Here is a 21,894-nt window from a genome sequence, read left to right as displayed (position 1 = left end):
TCTTAGCATGTCTTTTCCATGCAATGATAGATCATAATGGTTATTCAATTCCAAAAATAACCAAAAACTTAAAAAAAAAAAAAAAGATTACCATATTCTGGATTACAATACAACTTAAAGGAATAGTTCACCCAAAAATGAAAATTCTGTCAATTAATTACTTACCTTCATACCCAAGACGTTCATTCATCTTCGGAACACAAATTAAGATATTTTTGATGAAATCTGAGATCTTTCAACTACCAAGTTCAAGGCCTAGAAAGGTAGTAGACACATTGTTAAAATAGTCCATGTGACATCAGGGGTTCAACCGTAATATTAAGAAGCTACGAGAATACATTTTGTGCGCAAACAAAACAAAAATAATGACTTTTTCTTCAACAATTTCTCTTCCAGGGTCAGAAATATCTTAAGTTGTGTTCTGAAGATGAATGAAGGTCTTACAGGTTTGGAGGGACAAGAGGGTGAGTAATAAATGACAGAATTTTCATTTTTGGGTGAACTATCCTTTAAGCCATTCTTAACTGATATTTTTTTCATGCAGTGAGCTGGTAACTTATTATGAATATCAACCAGTTCATTCAAAAGTACAGCTCAAAAGAATGATTCATTTGCTGATTCTGTTCTCAAGTCAACTCACTGAATCAGTGATTCGTTTGAGGTGATTCTGGTGTTCACAGCTCAATGGAAGTTAATTAGTTAATAAAGATTTATGGGTCATTCTATAATTGTGGGTACATCTCATGTCCGTGAAGTATATTTTTAATATATTTTCATCAATATAAAGCCCTGATGCTTAATTTTCTAGTACACAATTATATTTGTCCCAATCACACTACTATATGTTGAAAAAGCCATATCTTTGTCAAAAATGATGTTTACATCACCTAAAACCCCTGGTATTCAGCTGTCCGATTTTGTAAAGTTGCTCAATCTACTCTGCATTTAAGCATGAAAATGACCTCAAATATAAATTAATTTCATAGTTTGCCTTCGGTTAGATTAGGTTATTAAGACATTTGGGTGTGTGCTTCAAAAACAATAAGTGTTTATTGTGATATAATGTTTTACTTGTGTCTGAAAAACCATTGTCGACTAAGTTACCCACTAAAAAAAGCCCCCCCTCAAAAATGAATGGTTTGTCCCATTCTCGCAAAATTTGCACAGTATGATGATATTTCCTCTAGAAGCATATGGATGAAACACTAGAAGTTATGTTTTCTCCCTTTCCCCTAATATTGGTTAAAATAGCAAAACTGTGTCAAGAGTGGATTAATTGACTGTCAACAGTGTTACACAAGTATTATTGCTGCAAATCTTAGCAAGATAATTTAACTAAAACTTATAAAAATATATTTTTAAACATACCATATGCTCAGCAGTTCTAAGCTTCTGTGATGAGTATAGGCCCAAAACACAAAAAAATGTCAACTAAGTTACCTGTCAACTGTGTTACCCAGTAAAGGTAACATGGTGGACAGTAGCGAACATAGATGGCATTTTATGCACGTATTCCTACAGATCACCTTTATTTATATTGCACGTTATACAATATAGATTGTTTCAAAGCAGCTATGTAGGGTCATGTTTGGGCTTTTGGGAAAAAGGAACACACTTTTCTTCACATTGTCAAATTCTAAATGCACCCGTAATTATAGCATGACCCTTATATTTGGTCTATTTCTCATTCAGATCTATTATATTTTAAGTTGAAGCAATGGGTTAAAGTTAAAAACATCTTGATGAATTTATTTATGATTTGTTTACAAACACGCAACTTTTTACTTCACCAGACGTTAATTGATGAACTGTAATGCTAAATTTCTCCAGTTCTGATGAAGAAACAAACTCATCCACATCTTAGATGGCCTGAAGGTGCAGTTAAAATGAGTAAGTAAATAATGACGGAATTCATATATAACCTCTGCCCTCATCATCTCAGCTTGTATGTTAATCAGGGCAGAGTTACTGTGCAAGTTTGAGTATGGAGATAAAATAAAATGCCTGGTATTTGAATGAAGCTAACCGTTATTGCTAATGACCAGCAGGATTAATTAGCGCGAGTAGGATGGGCAGCTCGGAGAGCAGTCTCTCCCTCATTAATCCGCTTGCAGGTGTTCTCCTGCCACTCTCTCCCCCTCCGTCTGCACATGGAGAAGATCGACGAGAAGCCAACTCACACCAATTCAATCTTATTAGTCCACTGCAGAAATCACATCCCTGAAAGAACCTCCAGTGGAGGACAGCTGTAGATAAGAGAAACACGAGACTCGGAAACACAAAGGAATGGGGAAATTGTAAAAACTGGGAGAATTATTGTGTAAAGGTGGTATCTTCTGTGCTGGGAGACCAATGAATGATGTATCTGAGAGACTTCTTTAGGTTTGTTTTCAGCACATTTCCTCCAAGCTCCAAGTCAAATCAGCATATTGTACTATTTATGTCATTATTTATAATGGTATAACATTTGAGGCGCAACCTAAATTCTAAATTAGGCTGATATATGCTAATGCCAGTTTTGCTCATGCATGAAATAGGGTGAACAGATTTTTTAAATCAAGAATAGGATGATTTGATGTTTCTGCTAACATTTGACATTTACATATAAATTTACAGTTAAAGCAACGCACTGTCATGGCAATGTATACATTTCCAGTCAAAAGTTTTTGAACAGTAAGTACAGCAAAAAAAAAAAAAAAAACCTGAAATATTTTACTATTTAAAATAACTGTTTTCTATTTAAATATATATTTAAAATGTTATTTATTCCTGCGATCAAAGATACATTTTCAGCATCATTACTTCAGTCTCCAGCGTCACATGATCCTTCTGAAATCAATCTAATATGCTGATTTGATGTTCAAGAAACATTTATTATTATTATTTTCAATATTTAAAACAGTTAGATACATTTTTTTCAGCAAAAGCTTTTGTAACATTATACACTACCATTCAATAGTGTATAATGTTTCAAACAATGGGGAAGAAATTACAGAAATTAATATTTTAATTTAGCAAGAATGCTTTAAATTAATCAAAAGTGATGGTAAAGACATTTATAATGTTACAAAAGACTTCTATTTGTAATAAAAGCTGTTCCTCTGAACTTTCTATTCATCAAAGAAACCTGAAAAAAAATTACTTAGTGTTTTCAACATAATAATAAATGTTTTTGAGCAGAAAATCTTAATATTAGAATGATTCTGAAAGATCATGTGACTGGAGTAATGATGCTAAAATTCAGCTTTGAAATCACAGGAATAAATTACATTTTACAATATATTTAAATAGTAAAAACATTACAGAATTTTACTGTTTTTGCTGTACATTCAATCAAATAAATAGAGGCTTGGTGAGCAGAAGAGACTTCTTTAAAAAACATTAAAACTCTTACTGTTCAAAAACTTTTGACTGGTAGTGTATCTTTTTTTTTTACTTTCTGGAAACTTGTAAAATCTATTTTGTACATTTTCATACAACTGACGGTTAGGTTTAGGAGTTGGGTGGAACATAACGCCTATTTCCCCCAAAATCATACGTTTCCATAATTTCAAACACTATTATTTTCTTATGAAATCACCCTAGATCAAGTTTAAACCAAATATTCTCATCAATGGAAACTAAAGCCATAAAAACAATTTCCACATTGCCTGAATACAAGCAATGATTTGAAAACCATTTTATACTCAACATCAAAAAAATAATAATTCCATTATTGATTGTGATTACAGCAGGGAGGATCACTGATCTATGACTACTGTTGGTTTGGAGCTGTACTTAGTAGGGGAGACTGGGGAGTGTTGTCACACAGAGTGATTTGCAACACCATTGCTTTAACCAATTAGAATTGAGCTACAGGGGCGAAATCACTATCACACATGACCACCACCCTCCTGAGGTGAGAGCAGCAGTTGGAAGACTATCCGTGAAGTTAATTCTTTCATCTGTTTTTTTTTATTTAATCTGGCTATAAAAATTGCAAAAAAAAAAATTGCAACATCACAGCAGATAAACAAGATAAACTCACTAAATGTAGAAATACATGAAAAGTGAAGACGTATTGTGTGAAAAATAAACAAATGCAAAACAAAAACGCTGCGACGTTACACCTCCGCTCACTGATGTTCTTTATTCAGTGCAGCCTTTTCTTGAAGTTGAAGGAACACTGCGACGTGGGCCATTAACTGAGGCTTTAAGAGGGCCATTGAAAATGACCTGGCCTGATCTCCAAATGAAAGATAAATATGCTGCAGTGTGGACATCTGTCATGGGGATGTGGGAGGAGGCTGACAGACTCAGAGTACTAAATCATTTCCACACTAAACTCTGGGTATGATTCACATTGTGACCGCGCTTACACAACGTGTTTTTCACCACGAAAGGTGAAAGGTTTTTACTGCAGAATGAACTCTATAAACATGAATTGCACAAGATGTAACCAAATGTAGTCACTTGGGAATGGTCTTTTTTGGCAATTTAGGTTTTTCATCTAGTGCAGCAGGAGGTCAGCTTGTTTCCAGCACACATAAAACGCTTTCTCCCATGAGGCGCCGCTTGGATCCTAGTGTAGCAGGCCATGCACCACTGACATGGAAATTCAAATAGACGGGGATTAACTCTTTAGACTTCAACAGACCCGCCAGTACATTATGTTCCTGATGAGAAACCAAAAGAGGAATGTTAACATGAAAACCAGGAAAAAAATCGTATTGCACGAGGAGTGCTACTATAGAAAATGAGAGAAAATGTCACTAGCCGGGTTTTCATCCAAAGTTGCGAATTGAATTTATGCGCACAATTGACCCTTTGCAAAAACCTGCCCTCTTTAGTTACTGTTGCTATGTCCGACAAACAATGCCGCTCTCAAACTAGGTGCAGTGAAAATTACGAAGCAAAGAGGAAACTGTTAGTTTTAGTACGAAACAAAGTCTTAGCTTTAAAATTCAATTTTTAAGATACTCAAACAATAAATACCATTTTGTGGCTCCTTAATGTGTCATGACAGATCGCTGTATTGCCTTATCAGATCAATGACACGTGAACCGATTGTCTTTTCTTCTTTTCTTAAAACACGTAAGAAACATGAATGAACATCAGAACGTATTTCATTTAAACCACGGAAAGACGTCAGTACACAATGTTTCAAGTTTAACTCCACCAAAGTTAATCTACCCTCCTGTCTGATTAGTTTGTTGGACAGAATGGCAGATTCGGTGTTATGATTGGTCAGATCGCCTATCAATCAAGCTGTTTGCAAAGTCATATAAAACATTTGCGAATAACGAGTTAAAGAGAACAAAATTGACACTTCTTGATAAAATAACAATAAATATCACCAAGAAAAGTAGGAGAAGCCACTGAATATCATCATTTCCATATATAATAAATTACTTGTTCCTCAGAGCGAACAGAGGAAATACAATAAATGTTGTCATTGCTTCGGAGGTGGAAGCCTGCTGTTGGAAAACGCAGTCGTGTAAGACAGTTCTGGGAGGCAATTATATAGACATACTTTGATGAATGACCATAACATTTCAGATGCTGTGCAACATGATCGGTCCACGGGTTAGTCAGTTAGGTCATCCCATAGCACAAAGCTGACTTTTTTTGATGTGCATGGAGGAATTTATTCACAAAATGCATTTCCATCTCCCATTATTTGCATTAAAAGGGTCAGTCGGACTAATTTATTATTGATCCAGCATCATCTGTATTGAAGAGAAAGAATCACTTCACCCGATGTTTAAAGTGAATAAAATAGCCTTGACAGACTAAGCTACTTACACACAATTACTGAAGAACTTTCCTCTCATCCACCGGACTATGTACCGGTAAAGGGGGAAAGCAGTGGACCAAACCACTGTTAGGCAAGTGAGGGGGGATTCAAAATATTTCTGAACTTTCTGAAGCTTTTTTGCGTTTATATTGTTTTACTACTTACACAATCGCCTGTAATGATATTTTTAGGGGGGACAGCTCTCAGATGGGGGGGTCCTATCTCTCCCGTCCCCCCATGATTTACGCTTATGTTCGTGATCCAGCTTCACCTACAGAAGAAGTGAGTATAAGGTTTTTTATGCAGGTAAAAGGGTGTTTTTTACACTACCACTGAGAAATTCTAATCAAAGTATGTTATAGACTTCTCATTAAGACCCTAAAGAATCACATTAACTTGTGGAAAATGGGCATCTGATGACCCGTTTAACCCCTTTTTTTTTTTGCACAAGTCAACAACCACCTCAAGTGAGCGTAAAAACTTTTTTTGCAAATTACGATTTTTTTCTTTAAATTTGCCGTTTCCATCACTAGTTTCTGATGTAATACTTCCAAATGCACATGAAAACAGGGTGATGGAAACATGGCTACTGTCACCTACATGATCACCACTGTGGTGTAAATGCACTTTAAAGGTGCACAAAGCAATTTTTAAAAAACGCTTTGACCGCTGTGTCCCAAAACACACTTGTAGCCAATCAGCAGTAAGGGGCGTGTCTTGTACTGATAAAGAGAAGACAGCACTCAATTTCAGTTTACAGGAAGATATTAGCAGATTGACTATAGATAGAGAGAAATAGCAGATAAAAAATAGGATAATATCAGAGAAACAAAACATTAAAAAGAAGGGTTATGATCAGGCAAGAGGTAGGACCCACGTGAATATCGGAGCAGCCTTTAAGCGGTGGATAGAGCTCATGAAGCTATAAGGGCTAGAATCGGACACCGAAGTTGCGTTGTTTCTTTTTGCTAGGTGAGTAACTGTGATTTTGCATTGTTTCAGACAACTTATCTGTGTTGGCTTTTGTTTGAATATGCATGTGTCATCTTCGCTTGTTTCCGCCATCGTCGTTATGCCGGGGTTGTGTACGTATTTGTGGGGCGGAGATATCAACATAGGGGCAAGGTCCTGTTAGGGTATGGTTGTGTTTGTTTGGGTGCTTTCAAATGGCAAAAATCACTTTTAAATGGGTCTCTCTATGGCACTTGACTGAAAGGGACAGACAAAATAAACAAATTAACTAACAAATGAGCTAACAAATTAGTTGTTTTCACTTTATTACAGTGCAACATTGTTCACTTACGTGGGAAGCAGTAGTCTGGCATGAAAGTCTGTATTCTTAATGACTGGAAATTAATTGAATGTATTCATATTTATTTTAAATGCAATAAAACACCATGTTGTGTTCTTGCTTAATTATATCATATGCAGATGACTTTTTCAGGTACATTTTAAAAGAATAACATTTCATGTAAAGCACATTTCACAGTTCCATCACCAACTTCCAACTTTATTAGTATCAAACCACTGCTACAAAATTACATCAAACATGATGAAAATGAACTTGCATACGTGCTATACACAATGTAAGCTTTAAAGTAATTAAAGTATATGATTCTTTTTTTTTTTCTTGACAAATATCAATATATATCAATGCCACTTAAAGCCATATATGTCATTCCAGTGATCTAGAGCCTAAAATATACAACTATATCCCTGGTGGCTAAAGTATCTCCATACACATGTAAGTAAAGATGACCATTTCAAATTTCTCATCACAGAAATTTCAGCTTCAAGAGTTGAGGAAATAAAAGTACAGCCATCCCAATATGGTTACAATGTCCAGTTTACTTAGTCACCAAATTGAACGAAACAAAATCAAAAGTACCGAAATCAAATAAACATGTATATACAAAAGTAACCAAAGCTCACCGAATGTTTCCAAAAAGCGTTAGTGTAAATTTGGATCGTTCTGGCGGGTGTCCTCTGTGCTCAATTACTCAGTAGCAGACGGGTGGTTTCACTGGTGGACCTATTTCACTTCACAAAATAACGGCTTAAGATATGAACGGTGCCAACACAAATAGTCCATGCCATTCAAGACAGCTAGCAACAATTACCAGGCCAACCAACATCTAATGAGACATAACAGTGAATAACAGAGAACAGTGTTTTTATAAAACCCCGGACTCGCGTTCTAAACGGATCCCTTGCTTTTCAAGTAAAACGTTTCTCCTGATGAGACACAAACGGTGGTTCTGCTAAATCCTTAGCATTATCAAAACCACTGCATCAGTGCTTGGCTAACTTATTTTCCAGCTCAGTGAAAATAATGAGCGAGGGGGCTGACAAACACTTGATGGCGAGGAGAGGAAAAAAAAACAAAACAAAACAAAAAAGCTTTAGAATCCACTCATTCTCAGTTTGGCAGCTACTTTATTATCCAGACAAATATTTTGCCAATGAATGTTTCTACCGGCTAAGTACAGTCATGGCGGCCGCTTCATTTGTCATCAGTTTCGTATCATTCGAAGGTTTAACACAATAGCCGCGAACCAAATGGGCTTCGCGAAGGATTATAGGTTTTTGTTCTTTACGGTGCTCCGTGGAGTCAATTAGAATACTGCAAAACTGCAATTACTGGCAGGCGTTTTGAAAAGGACAGAGGTTTATGTAGATTACTGTCAGCCCTGCCAGAGTGCTGCTGGGAGAGTGAGCGCTCACAGCTGGTTAATGCAGCACCCTCCAGCACTCCACAAAATCATCCTCCAGAAACTGACAAAGGCACAGGAAGAATTTTATTAACTGCCAGGTCAGAAGAATCACCTCCCCTGACCGCACACACAGCACTCTCAAACCGACTTTCAAAAGAGTCTGGCCAAGACAGAGATGGAGCTGACAGGTTTTTAATCATTGAAATACCGCCTACCACCCTCATTCTGTCTCGCCAGCAGCTTCGCTCGAGATAGGAGACGAAGTATCTTAAATGTTTGGGCTTTTTGGACCATACGCGTGCGGTTGCACGTCCACCGTCCAAGTCTTTCTTATACGTACTGTAGGGTTTTTTAAAAAGTACCGAAATTGCTACCTCATCCCACACGGCGATGACTCCGGGAAGGTGTTGGAACCCAAGGGGTCTCCTCGGGCCACAACACACCGTGCTGCTTGCAGTAATTTGAACCTTTTCCAAAATAGCACCGGCCTATCGGGTTTTCATGACCGCAGGTTCCTTATGTCTGTCACAACTCTGTGAATTAGCGCTCGCCTGACGTGAGGTTTCGCAACTCGTCATTGAATATTAATGCATGTCCAGGAATGTGATTATCAAGTCATTAGATGCTCAGAGAGAAATTTGCAGCACATTTGCCTGTTATTTACCGACTCTTTTGAAAGGCTGTAACTTTCAGAATTATGCATGCATGAATGCTCTTGTCTGCTTTTTTTATCTTGATATCCACTTACACAGCTTTAATGATGCTTTAATGAGCTCTTTGTTAGGGTTTGACTCACAATATTTATTAAAAGAGCATGTGCTACTTTTATATCTTTACACAACTCAAATTGCTAGACGATTTAAAAAAAAATGCCCCTTTTATCAGCTTTTAGTTTGGACTGAATACTGCGCAACACTGATTCGTCTAGTATGCTAGCTATGAATGGCAAATGCGTGAGGCTTAGACATGGCGTTTGACATGGAATGGCAACAGATCATATCAATTAATACTTTTAAAGGCACATTTTATACAGTACTTGCTTCTAGAGTGGAGTCAAAATGTTATTTCACGAAATGAAATGCAAGCTATTGGTGTCCCTAATCTGCGATTATGGAGTTTCGTGATAATGATAAGCAAGTGCAATGTTACTTTTTACATCACAATGGCGAGAGCCAGGCCGTCATGGCCATTAAAATATTTAACATCCCTCGGTTTGATCTTTGAGGCTTTCGGGACTGTAATAAGCGAAGGGACATATAGGTGAGGCCTATATGATTCTGTGACTGATTCTTCGAAAGAAAATCTCATGTCTTCCTGTCATTAAAAATAATGTACCAAAAGAATGTAAACTTGTTAACCAAATAGTCTAAATGCAGTCCATAGGAAAGGACCCAGTATTGCACACTGAGCAGAAACGATTCTGTGATGACTTTCACATGAAAAGAACATTTCATCATAGCTCAACAGACAGGTCTAGTGATGTTCAGTAGTGCAGAACACATTTCATTAAGTCAAAGCAGCCTCCAAACTGGTTTGTTCTCAAATTATCGATTTATGGTAAGTGGCCACCTTAACATACATATTAATTTGACATGCAGCACATTTATAATTTCTGCACATCTTAGTATACAACAAGTGTGTGGGAACTAGGGTAGAGGTTAAACTAAACCTAGACACTGGCTCTACCAATAAGATAAAATGAGTTCTACTTTCTTCGAATATACACACACGTGACTCGTTTTCTATTATACCGTATGACTGGTTCACACCCTCTGAGTTAAAAGTAGATTATTTGATTACAAACGGTTCTTTTTTCCAACTTCTACTCGTTTGACAAGAATCAACAACAGTTGTGGCATCTAAAATGAAAGACAACATTGTAAACTATGCCATACTGCATACGTATTTTGAAATAATATTCATTCACATGTTTGGATCCACACTTGAAAGTCTCATAGTGTCCCCACAAGGGAAGTGCATATTCTTTTTTTTTCTGCTTCCCTATTCAAAACTATTTCACACTGACAGAAGCAAAGCAGGTAATATGTTAATACATTATAAAAATCTGTTCAAATGATTACAACCATAAAACATACTCCATAAAATGAAAGGAAAAAAAGCCAATAATGATTTGAATGATCGTCAGATAAGTTCCATTAGACACTGTTCATAATTTCCTCATTTAATCAAAGTGCACATCAAATATGACCCACTTTCCCTCCACTTTTTACTTTGGACTGGCCTGGTACAATATTTTGCATGCTGCCAACTAAAGAATGTGTTTTATGCGCTATTTTTATTTGATATCTTTTTTAATATAACATCAAATGCAGCACAGAAATGTTCTCTATTCCGTTTTCTCCTATTTTAAAGCCCCCCAGGGCAAAAAGGACAGCTCTGTAAATCTGCGTTGCTGTTTTATACCCTTTTGACCACTGCATGAGGCTCATTTTAATTTTACAATTAGGCTCACAAAGAAGCAAATTTCTCTCATACGTTTACATATTTAAATCTCCAGTGCAATCTAGGAATTTTTCCTGCAGTAAAACAACTAATTCACGTACTTATAGAATAACTAGAAAGGTTTATGATCGTACTCTGCATAATTCAGTTAAATGCAATTGGGGTCTATAGCCCAGAGGTCTAAACCATTGAGGTATGGCTTTAGTTTTGGTCCAGAAAATGAATAATCATATTTCACTGTCTCTGTGGAAAAACCATGCACATTAGCGTATTAAACTAAAGCTGCACTTCGCCTTTGACTGTATTTGATATCAATTTCAATATCTCTCCCTTTGTGAAATCTTAAACAGTGCTTCTTGGTTCACCGGATTTAAATGAGCTCACCAAAAACCGTATTATTTAAACATTTTGCTCGCTTTATGGGCGTGTGAATGATGTACCAGCACGGTGAGCAAGGTGGCACACTAGGGTGTCTTTCCTTTTTCAATAACAAAGACACTAATGCCACACACCCTCGCTATTTTCAAAGCCTGATTTTGGCTCATTTGTGAGCGTTCGAAGGGGACAATGTGTGCTGATTCACAAAGTGGGAAATCAGGAAAAGAAAATAAGAAAAGAATAGAAAATAAGACAAGAGAAAGAAAACCAACCCCCTAAAACTGTATGTATTTACATGATGACAAACACCACAGAAGAAAATTACCATCCCAACATAAGCAATGCTGATTAAAATCCCTCGCTGCTTTCCAAACACACTGTACCAGATTGGATCCAGCCATCAGCAATGTCAAAGGATCTGTAAATGCTCAAAAGGGTTCTTTACAGTCATTGTGTATGGCCGTCCCCAGGGCTAGTAAACGCTGACGAGAGAAGAGAGAGCCAGGATCAGGTACCGGCAGGCCAGCAGGACTTCAGCGCCTCCTGTACTTCCATACGGAGCGGTGTTGGGTGCTGTAAACAACAGAGCAGAGACACACGCTGATTAGCAGATTCTCCCTCTCTCCTGGCAGCGACTCATAGTCTCAGTCAAGCAGTACCTCCTCCCTTTTCATATGAGCGGAGCTCACGCTGCCTGCCTTCACGCTCTCAAATCAAGACTCGCGACGAGCTCGCATGCCGGAAGGAGTCCTTCAATAAGACGCCTTGTTTCAAACCCATGCTGGGCACTTCAAAATAAGGGCGTAACAATTCATCTCAAAGATGTGATCATGTTGCTTTCTCTGCTTTTACCTTTGAACCCGTTTCATCTATAATAAAAATGTATTCGCATAAAATATTTTTTAAAATGCATACAAAACAAGCCGACATGCTTCTAGGCTGTTCTGGGTGGATGCCAGTATTGGCACGTTTCTATGCAGTTGCTAGGGTGTTCTGGGTGGTTGCCAAGGAGTTGCTATGCAGCTGTTAAGATGTTATGAGCACATTGCTCTGTCCTTTGCTAGGGTGCTCTGGATGCTCGCCAGGGGCACTGCTATGCAGTTGCTGAGGAACTGAGGAACTCTATATGATTCTTAAAAACGGGTAGTTAGACCAAAAATGAAAATTGTGTCATTAATTACTCACCCTCATATCGTTCCAAACCCCTGCCTTTGACGTTTGTTCATCTTCGGAACACAAATTAAGATATTTTTGATGAAATATGAGAGCTTTCTGTTCCTGCATATACAGCAATGCAACTACCACATTTATGGCCCAGAAAGATAGGAAGGACATGGTTAAAATAGTCCATGTGACATCAGTGGTTCAACTATAATGTTCTACCTGATCTCATGATCAGGTACCAATACATATCACTGCAAATTCCATCAGAAATTAACACTAGAGGCAGTAAAACAGCGAGCACTTGTTATCGTTTTCGTACACAGTTATGATTACAGCTCCATATGTTTCGCTTTCCGGTATTGTGCCGAATTGTGACCCCCCACCAGATTACTAATCCCCTAGTATTGGTAGTTTTAGTGTTAGGTGTAGGGGTGAGGTTAGGATTAGGCATGTAGCAAGAGGGGGTAATAATTTGGCAGGGGGTCAAAAATGCACTGTAAAAAATAAAAAACACAATTTGTTGAGTCAGCTTACAATAATTTGTTACCCTGCTGCCTTAAAATTTTAAGTTCAGTCAACTAAAATAAGTTTAGTCAACTTGAAATGTTAAGTTGTACTAAGAAACAACAACGATATTTGTAAGTAACCCAGCTGCCTTAAAATTTTAGGTTGATTCAACTCAAATATCTAAGTTGCCACTTAGTATAATTTAACAAACTTTTTTTTGAGTTGACTGAACTTAAAATTTTAAGGCAGCCAGGTTACAAATTATTTTAAGTTGACTCAACAAATTGTTTTTTACAGTGTGGGCACAGCACCAGACATAAGCTTCCTTGGTAGCTCAGCCGGCACGGAACTGGACTTGGGATGCGGAATTCGTGAAAAACATGACTTACGATGAAAGAGCTGATTGATCACAGATTGAAAAACAAGCTAAAACGGCATGCTTGTGATTGTGTTTTTACATCACATTTACTTTTGTTCATACTATTGAGTAGGTTTAGGTAAAGTGCAGATGGTACGTTATTTTAAAACATCACAGAGAATAAGAGTTCAGCGTTATAGTTACAGAGTTATACGAATTCTGTGAAAAACATGACTCACGATGAAAGATCTGACATATGAGAGAACGAAAAACAAGTTAAAACGACATGATTGCATTTTTACGTCACATTTGCTTTTGTTCATACTTTTGTTTATACTAAGTTTAGGTGTAGTGCAGATAGATCATTGTTTTAAAATGTCACAGAGCATTAGAGTTATAGCGATATAGTTATAGAGTTATACGAATTCCGTGGAAAACATGACTCACGATAAAAAAGCTGAAAGATGAGAGATCGAAAAACAAGCTAAAACGGCATGCTTGTAATGCGTTTTTACATCACATTCACTTTTGTTCATACTATCGAGTAGATTTAGGTGTAGTGCAGATGGTACGTTATTTTAAAATGTCATGAAGCATTAGTTATAGCGCCACCCAACAGATATTTCAAGACACATACAAAACCAACTTACCATATGTACATTCATCTCTTCTGGGGAGAAAACGAACACTCTTTTAGCGTCACTCAGTGGACATTTCACATCAAATTTGTCATGAAACGTACATGGCGCTATGAATTTCACGTCTTGCAAAAGTTTCCACAGGTACGTTTTCGTCATGAGATCAGATTGGTAGAATCTTATGAAGCTACGAGAATACTTTTAGTGTACAAAGAAAACAAAAATAACAACTTTATTTAATAACTTCTCTTCTGTGCCAGTCTTTGATAAACATTCAAGAATATTACGTCACATGTTCTGACATAGTCTTTGTAAACATGTCTGAAGATTTGAGCAGAGAGGATGACTTGCAATTTTTAGCCACACCCTTATTAATTTGAACCAGAACATACAGACGATGAACTACGTCAGAACGGCAGCTCCTGCATCATGGTACTTTTGTGAACGAGCGTCGGAAACTCAAAAGAGGAGAAAGTGTTGAACCAAGACACTGTTTTTGTTTTCTTTATGCACAAAAGTATTCTCCTAACTTCATAACATTACGGTTGAACCACTGATGTCACATGGGCTATTTCCTGGATGATGTCCTTACCTTTCAGGGCCTCGAACGTGGTAGTTGCATTGGTGTCTACGCAGGGTCAGAAAGCTCTCAGATTTTATGAAAAATATCTTAATTGGCGTTTCTGAAGATGAATGAAGGTCTTATGGGTTTGGAACAAAATGAGAGTGAGCAATGAGACTGTGCTTGTTTGTGTTCCTTCTCCCTTTTCCCCTATGTTTCCTCCTGTTGTTTCTCATCCTGTCTTCCTCCTCCCATCTGTATTCCTCCTCCCTATACTTTTTGTTTTTAGCATTATACCTCTTGTTTTTTATCCGTTTTACAACAATCTGTTTGAATAACAGGATCCATCTGATAAGAAGTTCAGTACACTCAGATCTTTTTTTAATATTCCATTCTATATAAAAACATGTCTTTGGTTTATAGGACGCATGTAGATATTGCATATTTTGTTGGATGAGAGGTTCACCACCCCTCAATATGTCTATAAATACTCTTGTATTAGAACAATAAACTCAAAATAACACAGAAATTGTGCCTGTCTTGCTTCCTGGCCGTTACACTCTGGGAGACTAAGAATATTCTGATGGCAACAAGAAATAACGGGATGCATTTTTAACACCAGGACACACTGAGTGACTGTTTGTATGTTGCTGTGCGGTTGCTCAATGGACGATAGTCAAAAGAGTATTATTCATGTCCGTAGCATGGTACGAGGCAAAGTTTAATCCCCAAGCATGAGCAACAGTAACAGTGATGCTTGCCTTAGCAAACCCCACAGATAAGCCTGTGCTGACGCTAGGCGTGCTCATATTTTCTCAGCCAGCACAGATCTCAGTGGCTGAAAGCCTTCAGGTCTGTCCCCGAAGCAAAACAACTTGAGTGTAGTACTCAGGAGAGGCGCTTCAGAACAGGTGTGAGAGTGTACAGGCATTCATCTTCATGAGAGTTTTTGTTTCACAGCTCTGTTAATGACAGACACTGGCCTACCTAAGGAGATTAGTACATCACACACAGACACACATACACACTCAGGAGATTATGTGTCCTGGCTGGTACCACTGACTTTCTTTTACATCCAACAAATTTTTGGTTGTGCGCGCTATTTGCGAATACATGTGATGACAGCATCTAATGGAGTCATTATGATATGGATTCATTCGTTTGAACTGTTTTCCCGCATTGAAAACCACAATAAGGCGAATCACGGCATCAAATAGCACATCTGACAGTAATAAGTTTGTGCATGGAAGGTTGATAAAATAATTGCTTTGTGACAAGTCCTCTCACGAATTGCAAAAAATGGGAGCTCAAAGCTCAGATGAAAAGCCGCGCATCCATTTTCTCTCCCATTCCAGCTTTTACGGCTTGAAATTACCAGTGTTGCTTAAAAATCTTCATACCAAAAAATTACAGCCACCTGCAATGGGAAGCCCGGCGTATCAGAAATGGCTATATGAGATCGAAAATGATGCAAATTGTGATGATGCGTGTGAGATGCATGGTCAGGAAACGAGCAGAGCAAACTGCCCTGTACACTGCGGCTTCATTCTGCCTCCATCCAAAGCACCGGATAATGACACAGTTTTTGCTAGGCAGAGAGAGTGGAGCCGGTAACCATGGCAACAGCTCACATCCTGCGCTGGCCCCTTTGCCAGAGCCACAGAGTGTGCACAGCGCTACCAATGGAACAGAATCATTTAGGCTATAGGCACCTGCTGCAGTATCTAACTATAAGCGCTCTTTGTCAAAAAAAACAAAACAAACAACGCCATATGGCCTGTGAAAGGTAAAAGGACGAAACGCTTTGTCCCTACAGTATATTTCTTTCCAGCGCCCCGTCGGACTAATAGCTACTGGAACGTCGGCGATGATTCAGGGTCGCGCCAGAAACATCCTATCATCTGGCACTATAGAAGCAATTAAGGAAAGCACCAATATTACCTGCCTGGCTGCATTGTGCGAGTTAGGGAGCTGTTTAATATCCCACTGCGTCTAAATCAGTCTGTTGTTGTGACGGTGCAGGTTGTTACTGCACTTGCCATTTTAATTAACTCAACCCCTCCCCATCCAGACAGTGGCTGCCTTGTGATTACTCTGCTTTAAATCTAAAGAGTGTAAATACAGTGAGAAAAGAGGTTATTGCACTGGCTTTTGCAACAACATGGCGGTCGCACACAGTGAAGTTACCACAGGTATTAGGAACGCCATGACATTTTGCACTTAAAAACAAGTCGTCGGATTAACGTCTAAAGACGGCATATCTTCAGATGCAAGAGCGTCAATTTCCTCATTAAGTTCGGATCAGGGAGTAATCAGTCATGTGCGTCTAAATCATGGTTGTGCACTCCATCTAAAGCATGTGAAACCTTCCCTTCGTATGATTATGAAGAGGACACGTTTTATAATTCTGCATAATGATCTAAAGGCCACAGGCAGAAGTTTTCACGCAGCCTATATAAAAGTACAAGACTCCAATTAAAGCAAATGAGAGCTCTCTTGTGTTCTACTTTGTGTATTTGTTTTGGTTGATTTAGTTAACAGCTTAAGTTCTTTTAGGCATAATGTTGTTGGTGTGACACAGCGCAGAATAAAAAGAGGGGCTGCCACCCTATAATCAGCTGCTAGTTTGAGTCCCACCATTCCTTTTAAGGGGCACAAGACCCATCGTTAAGCTGCTTAATGAATTTCATCCTTCCATTCAGCGCTCTCTCTCTTTGTGCCACTCTTGTGCTGTGATAAAACAAGTTACAGTTATAATAAGACTATTTCCACAGTTTCTGTTTTTATTGTATTACTCTAAAATGGATAGTTTTGGTTCTGAATAGTCAATTCCTGATTTGAATTTGAGGAATTAGTACTGAAATGTGAATAATTAAAAGCACACTGCCATTCAAATGTCTAAGGTCAATACTTTTTTTTTTTTTTTTTAAAGAAATTAATTCATTTAGCAAGAATGTGTTCAATTGATCAGAAGTAACAGGGAAGGCATTTTTAAAATGTTACAAAAGACTTCTATTTTAAACAAATGCTGTTCTTTTGAATTTTCTATTTATCTAAAAATATAAATGGGATCAGTACGACTTGTTTCTTACGCTCATCAAGGCTACATTTATTGGATCAAACACAGAAAAAAACTGTAATATTTTGAAATGTTATTACTATTTAAATGAAATGGTTTCTATGTTAATCTACTTTAAAATATAATTTCTTCCTGTGAAGCAAAGGAAAATTTTCATCAGCCGTCATTCTAATATGCTGATTTATTATTAGAATTATTAATGCTGGTAACAGTTGTGCTGTGAAATATATTTTTGGAACCTGTGATACTTTTTTCAGGATTTTTTGATTATGTTAAATAGAACAGCTTTTATTCAAGATAGAAATCAATGTAAGTCTTTGCTATCGCTTTTTTTATTATCTATTTTACTCAACCTTGTTGAATAAAATATTGATTTCTTTCAAAAAAAAAAAAAAAAAAGAAAGAATACAAATTTACTGACCTCAAACATTTGAACGGTAGTGTATATTATTAGAAAAGATTTTTATTTAAAAAAAATGCTGCTCTTTTAAACTTTTTATTCATCAAAGATTCCTGAAAAAAGTATCACAGGTACAAAAAAATACTAAGCAAACTGTTTCGAAACACTGATAATAAATCAGCATAATACAATGACTTCTGAAGGATCATGCGACACTGGAGTAATGATGCTGTCATCACAGGAAAAGATTAATTGGAATGCACAATGAAAAAACATGACTTTTGAAAATTGTTATCTGTTTTCTCTTCATATATATATATATATATATATATATATATAATTAAATAAATTTTTTTTTTTTCTGAAGATCATGTGACTCACTGCATTGCAAATTCAGCTTCGCTATCACAGAAATAGATTAGAACTTTAAAAAAATAGTAATTTTTAATTTTAATTTTAATAATATTTATATTAATAATTTATATTATATAATATGTTTTACTGTTTTTTGTAGTTTATATTTTGAACAATAGTGTAGATAAACCAAAATTAAAAGAACTTAATATAACCCCAATAAATCAAATTATTAACAAAAAAATGGAAAGTTTGTCAAGAAAAACTTTGAATAGTGGCTTGACAGCCTTTTGAAAGTGTTTATAATATTTTATAGGCCGTACAGTGGAACAGATTTATGGACCAGGGTGAAAAAAACATTTCCCAAAATGCCATTAAATTGAATTTCTTTGAACTGCCATTCAGTACATTCTACTTCCTGTCATTTCAAATCAAATTCCACTTCAATTTCCTGTGAGGCATGGCCAAGTCCTTTCAAACTTGACCTCATGAATTGAAAGGGAGGCAATTTTTTGATTCTACATTTTGCACAACCCTGATGGCCCTTAGCAATATTAATGTTGGTTCATTGTCTAATAAATTAAATAATATTCGATATACATAAAGTCAACTGCTTTAAATTCATACTGTTGTGCAAATTCAGAACCATTCCTCCCTAAACCGCATGCAGCACAGCAGCGGCAAACGAAACAGCAGTTTACATAATTAAATGAAAGCAATCATCTCAATAGCAGTTATGTGAGGGTGGCCGTATCTCCAGGTAATCTGCAGACGACGGCTGGCTGCAGCCCTTCTCCCTTGAGGCTAGTCTTCTGTGGCTTCGAGAGAAGGGTTCAATGTCCTTGACCATCAATCAGTGGCCTATTGTTCCCTCTACTGCCTCCAGAGAAAGCCTCACCACGCGGGCCTAAGCTTCTGCCGAGTCCTTGGCAAACTGGCGTAAATCCCACATCTCCAATCTTGGATTTGACAAATATTCCCTTTAAGTCCTCTTTCAGTGTTTCTGCTCTCCATATGATAAACTACCTAATTCCCTGCCTCATAATAGAACAAACATGAAAAACGTTTTGTTTTTTCTCGGCTTGCTTTCGCACAAACACCCAGCCGGTCGGTTCCATTATTGCACCGCGTGCACTTGAAGGTTAGAAAACTTGGCTAGGAGTACTTATCTTAAATCTGCAATGAAACAGCATCAGAAAGAAAGCTTTATATACTAATTAGGGCTGTCATTTTAACATACTCATTTAGCCCAATTAAACAGACCATTATAATTACGGCCCTGTTCACACCGCTCTTTTTTTTTTTTTATGAAAATACTGATAAATGTGATTTTATCACGTCAGTATGCCTTTATATAATCCGATGAATTAATATGAATATCATGCATTTAATCTGATTTAAAAAAAAAGTAATTGTCTGAAAGCTCTAATATTCAAAAACCCTATTTAGTCATTTAAAGAATGCGACAGAAAAACTATAATGAAGTTCTTTCCTTATCCGTGAAATCAGAACACTGCAATGAAAGAAAGATTTCTTCATTTATTCATTAGGGTTGTCAATTTAACACATTAATTTAGTATAATTAAGCAGCACAGAATGAGTAAGGGGCTGTTCGCACCGTTATTGAATTCAAAAACAGCTGGATGGAGGAGCAAACAAAATGGAACAGAACGCAGGGGTTTCGAGACATGTTTTTCTATATTAAATTACTTCAAACTTAACACAGCCAAAGACGTCAGTCAGAACAACAAGACATGACAAGACGGAAAAAGATGCCAGTCTGACTGATTCATGCAGACCTACAATTAAAATAATAGCACAGAGGGAATGTGCAAAAATGGAGTCCTACGGACTGTAGGCCAGATAAAGGCTGATGTTTAATCATACACAACATATTCACTTCTAAAGTAATGCAACGTCAGAGAATTATGTTTATGGGCTTTCTCAGGAAACACTGACACATGTATTAACTCCAATGTTATTGCTATGTAATTTTCATCTCTCTTATATTTAATTGCTGAAGTGTATGTGGTTCTTAAAAGAATTCCATGTCTATAAAACATGGCACTTTTAGAACTGTTTTGAAAGAAAGCGAAACAAAGAAACAATAGAACCTGCACAAAGAGTTTCTAACAATGAGAATAAATGATTTAGTACATAAAACAAAAACCCAACGCCCGCAATTACAGTCTGAACAGCAATTGACAGAACAAACACATGGTGAACAAGCCACAACTATGAGTCAAAATTGAATAGCACTTGCACAAAGTCAAGTGTCTGTGTAACTGTCTGATCAGTTTTGAGTTAACCACCTTTCTACAACTTGGGGCACTGAAAGAGGTTGTTATTTTTGACACAAATGTTTATGATGTTTCTGCTGTGATAATGATAATGGGTTTGAAATCCCAGGAATGCATTATCATAAATAGAGCCTAACGCTATGCGTGATGGTCTGATGAGATAAAAATGAGCTAATTTCAGATTCAGCGCTGAGTAAAAGCTCATTTCAATATTGTACGCAGAAGGAGTTCACCTGACATGCTGGTAGTGAATAAGACTCGACTGCGTCTCTGCCTGGCCTTGAGCTTCACCTGAACACCAACACAGCAGGAACTCTTTTTGATACGAGACTGCGGCAGACAATGCAGAAACAACAAAAAGACATTTCATTTCACTTCCTTTATTAAATGCACTTTTCAGCACAGGTGGCGCTTACATACTGGACTTCCTTAAATAGAGACATATTTTGTGTGATAACCATCTGCTGTCTAGTCACTTTTTAAATTTCACCGAACATTCTTTTCCCTCAAAGCACGTTTCATGCTCATCCTTGTCTGTTCTGAGCGAGGAAGCGTGAAGTTATTGCCTGTAATTGACCCAATGTATCGATTGATCATTGCGCCGCATTTTAAACGCCACTATTTCCAGCACATAATTATGCCTACTGGGTTTTGATTAAATCGCAGTGTGCTAAAGACGTCACAGAGCTCTTTGAGAATCCTCTGGAAAAACAAAAAGGAAACACATCTGCTGTGGAGTAAACATGGGAGATTCGGTGTCTTTGCCTCCTTCATCAACAAGCGTCCCATGGGTGGCGTAAATAATGAGTACCATGAATTGGAGCAGTAACGCAAGGCTTCATTGCTGAATCAGCCAGTGCTGGTATAATCTGGCCATTTGTCCATTCTTCCCCCCTCCTCATCATGAGAGACGACTAATGAAAAACTCTGCACTGAAATGCAACTGTTTGAGATTCCTTGTATCGCATATTCACTTCTCAATCATGCTGTGAGACTGGTATAAATATGCTTTTTGGGAGGGGAGATGACATACAGAATCTGCAAAATGTTAATATTTAACCAAAATAAGAGAGATCATACAAAATGCATGTTATTTTTTATTTAGTACTGACCTGAATAAGATATTTCACATAAAAGACGTTTACATACAATACTGTGTTGTTACCTGAATGATCCACAGCTGTTTTTTTTTGTTTAGTGA

At 37.2% G+C, this 21,894-nt stretch overlaps 1 protein-coding gene across 3 annotated transcripts in view; it reads right to left on the bottom strand.

The window, feature by feature from the left end:
* Window positions 1-7,133: 7,133 nt before the first annotated feature.
* negr1 (neuronal growth regulator 1) overlaps window positions 7,134-21,894 on the bottom strand; it is a 141,260-nt gene continuing 126,499 nt past the window's right edge. For all 3 annotated transcript variants that reach the window (XM_051111970.1, XM_051111971.1, XM_051111972.1), the window contains one exon: window positions 7,134-11,904. In XM_051111970.1, coding sequence (XP_050967927.1) covers window positions 11,804-11,904 — 101 coding nt within the window. In that variant the 3' untranslated portion in view covers window positions 7,134-11,803. The remainder of the gene's footprint in view (window positions 11,905-21,894) is intronic.

The sequence above is a fragment of the Labeo rohita genome, chromosome 6 (assembly GCF_022985175.1).
Source record: "Labeo rohita strain BAU-BD-2019 chromosome 6, IGBB_LRoh.1.0, whole genome shotgun sequence".
In the NCBI taxonomy this organism is placed as follows: domain Eukaryota; kingdom Metazoa; phylum Chordata; class Actinopteri; order Cypriniformes; family Cyprinidae; genus Labeo; species Labeo rohita.
This window is presented reverse-complemented; position numbering and strand designations above follow the sequence as displayed.